This window comes from Euphorbia lathyris, chromosome 9 (assembly GCF_963576675.1).
Source record: "Euphorbia lathyris chromosome 9, ddEupLath1.1, whole genome shotgun sequence".
Classification (NCBI taxonomy): domain Eukaryota; kingdom Viridiplantae; phylum Streptophyta; class Magnoliopsida; order Malpighiales; family Euphorbiaceae; genus Euphorbia; species Euphorbia lathyris.
In genome coordinates, this window is record NC_088918.1 from 431,798 (window position 1) to 440,593 (window position 8,796).

At 35.1% G+C, this 8,796-nt stretch overlaps 1 protein-coding gene and 1 long non-coding RNA gene across 3 annotated transcripts; both read right to left on the reverse strand.

Moving 5' to 3' along the window:
- Positions 1-5,090: 5,090 nt before the first annotated feature.
- On the reverse strand, positions 5,091-6,155 carry LOC136206327 (uncharacterized). The gene is made up of 3 exons (XR_010676248.1): positions 6,039-6,155; positions 5,570-5,700; positions 5,091-5,233 (listed from the first exon to the last, which is right to left on the reverse strand). It is a non-coding gene; the product is annotated as an uncharacterized lncRNA (long non-coding RNA).
- A 431-nt stretch (positions 6,156-6,586) lies between these two features.
- LOC136206326 (gluconokinase-like) lies at positions 6,587-8,478 on the reverse strand. 2 transcript variants are annotated; one of them, XM_065997347.1, is made up of 5 exons: positions 8,330-8,442; positions 7,779-7,944; positions 7,512-7,554; positions 7,136-7,215; positions 6,587-7,055 (listed from the first exon to the last, which is right to left on the reverse strand). In XM_065997347.1, the coding sequence occupies exons 3-5, from the start codon at positions 7,535-7,537 to the stop codon at positions 6,655-6,657; spliced, it is 507 nt and encodes a 168-aa protein (XP_065853419.1). In that variant the 5' UTR covers positions 7,538-7,554; positions 7,779-7,944; positions 8,330-8,442; the 3' UTR covers positions 6,587-6,654. The 2 variants fall into 2 exon arrangements, with proteins under 2 accessions (XP_065853419.1, XP_065853418.1); XM_065997346.1 differs by lacking the exon at positions 7,779-7,944 and having other exon boundaries at positions 8,330-8,478.
- Positions 8,479-8,796: the final 318 nt, after the last annotated feature.

Genomic DNA, 8,796 nt, shown 5'->3' on the forward strand with positions numbered 1-8,796 from the left:
CAAAAACAATCCAGAATATCCATAATGACTCTCAACTGCTCCTCATTACCCTCAAGAAAGATAAGGACATCATCTGCAAAGAATAAGTGAGTCACCTGGGGACAGAAGCTGTTGATCGCCACAGGGTGGAAACTCCCATTATCAATCGCATCCTGAATCAGGTGAGAGAACCTCTCCATAGCAATAACAAAAAGGAAAGGGCTCATAGGATCCCCCTGACGGATTCCTCTGCTCGGGGAAAATTCCTCCGACATATCCCCATTGACCATAACTTGAAACACAGGAGAAGAAATACATACCTTAATTAAACTTCTCCAGCTGTCCGGGATTCTAGCTCTCTCAAGGCTCTCCATCAAGAAATCCCAATTAATTCGATCATAGGCCTTCTCTAAATCCAGCTTCAGAGCCACAATGCCTTTCCTCCCCTTCCTAATCTTCATCGTGTGGACCATCTCTTGGGCGATCACCACATTATCCATCATTTGTCTACCAGGCACAAAGCTACCCTGATTCTGACAAATGATCGCAGGAAGAATGCCACGGATTCTATTAGCCACAATCTTTGTAACAGTTTTGTAAAGAACATTACAAAGACTGATATGTCTCATATGCAAAAAGGAAGAAGGCTTATCAATCTTAGGAATCAGAACCAGGAGGGTTCTATTAACCAGCTCAATATCCTTCGAACCACTGAACACCCCCAAGACAAAATTATAGATGCCTTCCTTCACTACATTCCAATGCTTATGGTAAAAGCCCGCCGGAAGACCATCAATCCCAGGAGCTTTAGAAGCCCCAATGCTGAAGATAGCTTGGTCAATCTCTTTTCGGGAAATAGGTTGAAAGGCCTCCTGACTACAATCCTCACTGATTAAAGGAAATGTAGCAATAGAGTGAGCCCTCTCCAAAAGAACAGGTTCCTCTTTGAACAGCTCTCTGTAGAAATCCAGGGCTAAGTTCCGAATAACCTCATCTTCATAAACCCAATCACCATTAGAATCCTTAATGGCCTCAATTCTATTTCTCTGCCTTCTGATCAGGGTAGAGAGATGGAAGTATTTGGTATTACGATCCCCATCTCTAATCCAGGACTTCCGAGACTTCTGGAACCAAAGGAACTCCTCCTGCCTAAGCACAGCCTCCAGCTCCTTCTGAAGGGTTCTGAGGAGGCCCTCAAGGCTATGATCAAACCTCCCCTCCAACCTGCGTTGAATGCCCTCCATCCTCTTTAATAACTTGTTCTTCCTTCTGATAATATGCCCAAACACATTCCTATTCCACCCCTGCACCTTATTCCTGAACCCTTCAGCAGCTTGCAGTACATACGAATGAGGTCTCCAACTCTCATGAACGAACTCTTTAAACTTAGGATGGGACTCCCAAGCCAACTGATACCGGAACGGTCTCTTACCCCTAGGATGCTTACCTCTCAAAAGTCTAAACAAAATAGGACAATGATCCGAATGACGGAACGGGAGGTTCAACACAGAGCACTCGGGGAAGGAAGTTAGAGCTAAAACATTAGCGTAGACTTTGTCCAATCGAACAAAAGTATTATTACGCTTCCAAGTGAATTTATGACCAGAAGCCCCCAGATCGGAAAGCCCACATAAATCCATACTATTCTTGTGATGCAGACAGCGATTAACATAATGATTGGATCCCCCTCTCTGATCACTCATAAAGGCGATATCATTGAAGTCACCCGCCACAAACCAGGGCTCCGAAATGCTGACACTCATAGAATAGAGAACCTCCCAGAGCCGTTTTCGATTAGACAAGATAGGGTCAGCATACACAAGGGTAATAAAAAAGGGAGTATTGCCGGAAATACTCACTTTACAATGAATGAACTGCTTATCCATGCTAAGAATATCAAAATGAATCCGATCTGGCCTCCAAAAAAGCCAAATCCCCCCAGCCCGGCCAGTTGCCTCCGATCTAACACAGTGCCAGTTCTTAAACTTCTTAACCACCTCATCTGCTTTCTCACCACTAATCTTAGTTTCCAAAAGAGCAAAACAAGATGGATTAAACTGCTTAATAAGATCATTAATATGGATACGGGTAGCCTTGCTAGCCGCACCCCTAACATTCCAAAATAACAAATCCATAGAAAGGAGGACAACTGACCACACCCCTACCCTAAGCTAGGTATTTACTAGGGGTTGATTACCTTCCATAAATATATTTATTTTTTAAATTATATTTCATAAAGAATAAATCATTATAAAATTCTTTAAAGAATAATAATAATTAAGAATAACACTTTGTTGTTGTCAAAAAAAAACATTTTGTTGATAAGGTTTTTTAAATTTGTAACGCAGGTTAACTGAATAATATTTGTTAATCGAGTTTTATACAATGTTTTAAAAACCGAACCGGATGTTGAACCGGTGAGACAACTGGTTTAAGGTTCAATAGGTTCAATCGAAATGGTTCAACCGGATAATATATATATATATATATAATAAAATGATGTTTCGTTGAACATAAAATTAAAAATTTTATACATATAATAAACAATTCTTAAGTTAACATATTAATTAAAAATTCATACAGAGAATATAAAAATTCACACATCGGTAACCAATCCTTAATTTAACACATTAATTAAAAATTCACACATCTAAAATCAAACCCATAGTTTAACACAATATTAAGATTAAAATTAAATTAATTAACACCAATTATTAAAGAGGTTTTCTCTACCTAATTTTTTAATTTTTTTCTTAATTCAATATGTTTTTCAAAAAATGGCAAAAAACCAGGGTCAATCCGGTTCACTGGTTCAACACCGGTTCGCGGTTCAATCCCGGTTTGATGCGGTTTAATATAGTTGAACCTGTATAGCTAAAACCGGACCGGACACTTGACTGGTTCACGGTTCAACCGGCCGGTCCGGTCCGGTTTTCAAAACACTGGTTTTATATTCAAATCTAACTTTTAGATGCCGTTTGGTTCACGGAATGAAATAGACTAGTTATTCCTAAAAATAGGAAAGAATGAAATAACTTTTCGTATGTTTAGTTAAAAAAATAAAATAAGCTGAAATAACTAGTTTTGTAAGTCAAAAGACATCTTTACTCTCAAGTATAATTTCTTAGTTATTTTAAATTTTAACTAGTATGGAAGCCCGTGCAATGCACAGGATGTAGAATAACTTTTTAGATAGCTTGTTAATATTAAAACCGTTATATAAAAATATTATTGAATTCAATTGGTATTCTATTTGTAAACTAATATCGAATAAATAAAATTTAATTTAACAAAGGAACTAATTATGCTGAAATGAAAATCTTTATTACATACTCAAATAAATTAAATAAATTTTAAAATTGAAATCGAGAATATAAGAATAGAATTCAATACTTGTATACATACATTCATATAGTGTACCTATCATATAGCCAAATGTATATCTATCATTTTGAAAAGAAATTATATAGCTAAATGTTAATTCTTTCTTAAAAGTTATGCAATATGTAAAGAGACCCTTCAACAAAAATAATGAAATTAACTATAAAAATAAAATTACATGATTAAAGAAAAAAACTAACACTACAAAAAAAAAAACCTTTACCCGGTTTTTTTGTACAGTAGCGACGGTTCTATCCGTCGGTATATACATTAGGGGCGATTTCGAAAACCGTCTGAAAAGTGTTGTGATTGCGACCGTTGCTACATTTACCGACGGTTTTACTACAACGTCGGGGTAAGGTTTTTTTATTAGCGACGCTTTCTAATGGCGGTTTAAACCGCCCCTATAATCGATTTTCAGGAAAAAAAAATTACCGACAGAAATCGGTCTCTAATCCGTCGCCAAAATTTTTATCCCTCGCCAAAAATTTAGTGCCCAAATTTGAATTGTACAAACAAAATGATTTCTGATTAGTAATACATCTGATTCAAATTTAAATTTAGTGCCCAAATATAAATTGTGTTTTCTATTTATCTGATTCAAAAAATTCGAAGTCTCATACAAACTTGTGTTAAACATGTGAATTCAATTCCAATTTCTTAATTTTCATTTGGGAGTAAATTAAAACTAAAGTGAAGTGTCAGACCTAAAATTAAAGTGAAGTAAATAAGATGAGTTGATAGCCTTAACTTCTGGACTCAAGTCCAGATCTGAACTAAGAAAACTCTTCTCAACGGATTCTCCCTCTTCTCGATCTTGTCCCTCACTTCACCACCTCTAAGTTTTGATTTGTTAACTGGATTTGATTTCTCAGATGAAAGTAATCGAGATGGCTATTTCATGATATTGAAGAAGAAATCGACCTAATTAGGTTACTGAAGAACAAGAGAAATTGAAGAATAACATTTCCCAAAATCGATGATTGATCGAGATGGTTGGGAATCCATGATCCATATGGCTGAGAAGAAGAGTATGGAGGTGGCTGTGAGAAGAGTTTTAGGTATCGAAGAGTTAGGTATCGAAGAGTTTAGGTATCGATGCTGGAATCGATTTTTTTTATTTAAGATAATTTTTTCTAAATTTAGCCCATGAGTTAAAATTATACGTTTATGGGCTTTTCAGTTGTCAGCCCATGAAACACTTTATAAAAGTGTCACTACAAAAGTGTTGGTAAAAGCCCATTTTTTTTAGTGCTGAACTATTAACATACTAATTTTTTTTAAGAGTAAAAACGTAATATTGGCCATGTTTCTATTTAATATTTTTGAATGGCCATCATAAACTTATAATTGACCATGTACAAAATTTAGTGTCATATCCATAAATTTTTTTTTAAGTCCTATAATATTTGACTAAAAATGAAAATAAAAGAATAAAATGAATATATCAGTAACATACTTCACTGGTTTAGAGATCATGTTCATAATAACCATACTATTGAACAATATATCAAACATGTAATAGAAAATAATAAAGGACTGAACTGTAAACACACATTATTCTTTCTTCGGAATCCCATTTTCAATGTTCCGTGAGGTGAGACGTTCTCGCATATGGTTACTCTCTTTCAATTTATATACTTTTTAAGATGCTGGTGAGGCTATTCATATGTTTCATTTGCAACTAGTTGTCTTTTTCTCTTCAGTTCAACAATTGGATTCTGCTGTCTAAACAAATGAAAAACCCGTGGAAATTGACATGAAGAAAATTAAAGACAAACTTAAAATCCAATAATATTAGATTAAAAATATATTACCTGTATATCATGTGAAAAGAATCAACATCATGATTCATGTATCTTTTTTTTTGCTACTATTAACACAAAAAACAACCCACAAATTATTAGGAATTTTAATATTTTAACACCACAATGGATCAACGAAATCATATGGCCTCACTACTACCATAATGATTCAAGAATAAATTGCAATTCCATGTTGGTCCCATCATATGAATCAAAAGCAATAGAATTAAGGAAACCTTGAACTCTATAACCTTCAATAGGCTTTAGAAGGAGCAACATGGTTATATTTCGTCATTGATGGATTGTAAATATGATCAAATTATACATAATTTTCAAATGGTACAATATTAGACCAATATGCAAAAAAAAGTAAATAGAGAACAAAAATGGATCAAGTCAATTACCTTTCTTGTTTGCAAAAAGCTACTTGACAATCATTAGTTTGCTCTTCTGTGAAAGTTGTCATTGCAACTAAAATTCATCTCGCCACACAATATAGGGAAATGCTCACTGTAAATAAGGTTTCTTCACGAGTCTATAAATGACAGAGAAAAAGATGGAAAATTATACATGTCTAACTCATCAAATCTTTCAATCTAGTAGTCACTAAATACCTCTCATTATAAAAATCAATTTAGTATAAACTATAGATTTATGAAGCTCAAGAGAATACGCAAAAATTGAGAAGAGTAATAGTAGAAAACATGGAAGAAGATGTACAAACAACCATGCTAACAATTTTTGAGAGGTAAACGAAAAAAAAGATTTGCAGTTCAGATGAGCAAGCCCTCAATCATATGGGCTAATCTCCTATGAATGAAAGAGTTAAAAGTGTTGCAATATAAGTATCCTTTCTGTTGCTAATATATTTACCTGAACACACTCCAAGTAGTTGTCACACCTCCAATATTAACATATGTGCCAGGAAGTACTACAACTCCTTTCTTAGACAGAATCTGCAATATCAACTCTTAGAAATAAGAGCCATGTTTTATTTCCATCATTTTTTTTATGAAATTGCAAAAGCAAAAGATTAATGTTATCTCATCTGCTTCAGGATAAGTATGATGATTTGCTGCCCTATGATAAATTTTGCCCTCACATGATGCAGTTGGGCCCATCGCTTCAGTTGGGCCTATTATATTAGTCTCCATAAGCCCAATACTTTCGGCTCTCAGTAGTTTGCCATGTGTAATAATTGAGGACGAAATTCAATGAGGTGGATTAATTACCTTTTGAATACTCTGATGTTGATGAGATTTCCATTGTTTTTGGGAGAAAGGTTGCAATGAGATGCATGTTGATAAAGAACCGAATTTGCATGCTTTGCTTTGCTTTGCTTCAACTTCTTTTTAACTTTATAAAAAAAAAATTATATTACTTCACCACCAGAAATCTAAAAATCTGAATCCCCAACAAACTGACAAAAGGAAATATATTAATCAGTTCAAATAATTACAACCTCTTCTTCATAATCCTAATAATAACGTCAATACTTTTTTATAATGATATTTACAATTGCTTGAGGACTTAAAGTGGCATCAACTTTAATTATTCTTTCACAGTCATCTATCTGTAGCAACTCCAGTTGTGATTGCAAAAGAGAGGCTGGCATGAAATGACTCCCTTCTGCGGCTCTTTTACTTAATCGTTCTGCAAGTACCTCAGCTTTGGCATCCAGCAGTACAAACTTAACTGCACCCATATAGCTTCCAATTTCATAAATTGGATCAGCTGATCGCAGAATTTCTCGGTATCCTTTCTGCAAAGAAGAACACCCAAGGACTACAGTTTTTCCACCAATCATGCTCTCCCTTAAACCATCCTTTAGACTTTCCAGCCATGGAATTCGGTCTTCCTCTGACAAAGGAATGCCATTCCGCATCTTTTCTGTTTGTTATATAAAAATTTTAGAAATTCAAATAATTACATTAATCAACTTCTCAAAAAGACAGAGCATATTTCCACACCTTTGTTAGATTGCGAGTGGAAATCATCGGCATCTAGAAAAGCACAGCCCAAAACTTTGGCCAGCATTTCACCTATTGTGCTGTTGAGGCATTGGTGCATAAGTTAGGGTTCATGAAAGAATTTTAATTAATATTATAAATTGAAGCATGAATTTGATGAATCAGGAGATTTTATGAATAATATATCAAATATGACTATAATTCATGGGGGCTTTTAACATCTCAAGATCATTAAGCAAGAAGTTGTGGTCAGAAATACCAAAAGAGCAAATTTACTAAGAAACTATGACATTAAGAAGCCATTTTCTTTTTAGAGGAAAATAACAAATTCATAAGAAGGTCAACAAACAAATCAGATGCTATAATAAAAACTTACGATTTTCCACAACCACTAACACCCATAACCACTATTGTGTTACCTGTAAATGGGGATTAAGAAAATGATCAGAAAATAGAATTGACTAAATCCATATGGATATATTTGCACAAAAAAGAATATATATACTACACGGATACATGTTTAGTTTTGGTTTTGCAGCTAAGAAATTTACAAGTTGGTAACAGATCAAGAGTAGGGGCATTGACATGGAATAACCATATCCTTATTACAAGAGGAATGCATGGCCAAATAACTAAAAGTGACCTGAGAATTAGATCACATGTTGTTGGAAAGTACAGAGGGATACCAACAAGAGGTTTGTGGGCTTAAATGGTCAGCTTCAGGGCAATAACCTTGTTCATATAAGCCCACAAACCTCTTTGGCTCAGCTGTGGAGTGATTATTCCCTTCTCTATGTCCATCTCCCCGCCTACATCAGTGAGCAATCAAACTATTCATCACATAGATAATTAAGCAAAAGGTTCTTCATGCTAATTTTGAATTCCTTAGAAATTAGATGGCAGAATTATAGATTCTTTGCTAGATTCATAACAAAATCTATTTTATTGAGCTCCCTCTTTCTCCTAGAAAATCTTGTTACTCAATCTTTCCGATATCATTTTCCCCCAAAAAAACAAAACAAACAGTATTAGGACTAAGTAAAATTAACCTAATCGTTATCAGAAACGTATCTTAGCTAGAATTGCTACCAGTATTTTAGTAACTAAAGCTACTTCACTAGATTCAGTTTAGAAAACAAGAATCAAGTTATGAGAAGCAATCAGGAAACCGATCTAGACAGGAGAAAATAGTACCTTCATCAATTGCGGAAGCCATGGTTTTTGAAATTTGATCGACGCGAATGAAAGTCTTTGAGGCGAGATGAGAAAGTACAATGTGCACAGAATCTTCCCAGAATGGAGCGAGAAAGAGAGACTTCTTTTTCTTTCTTTTTTAGCGTGGGCTGGGCTGGGCAACTTTGGAGAGGATGAGATTGTGTTAAAAGTAGACCCGCCAATTATAGTATTCGAGTCATGTTTGTATCGTGTTATTTTCGGATTTGTGTTAAAAACAATAAACCAAACCCAGTCCAAAAACCTTTGCGGGCTGTTTGTTAGGAAGACCTATTCATGGGTTGGACCGGGCTGGGCTTAGACCGGGCATAACCAGAATGATGACATAATTACTTTGTCCAAGCCCAACCAAGCCCGCACTATATTTATATCGGGCTCGGATCGGGCTGGGCCAAGCTAAAAAAAACTAATTCCCAAGCCCAATCCGG

Coding starts and splice junctions, on each gene's coding strand:
- LOC136206326 (XM_065997346.1), bottom strand. CDS start 8,351: ATGGCTTCCGCAATTGATGAAG. Junction 7,216..7,511: donor GTTAGTGGTTGTGGAAAATC/GTAAGTTTTTAT, acceptor ATGCCTCAACAG/CACAATAGGTGAAATGCTGG. Junction 7,056..7,135: donor CCACTCGCAATCTAACAAAG/GTGTGGAAATAT, acceptor TATAACAAACAG/AAAAGATGCGGAATGGCATT.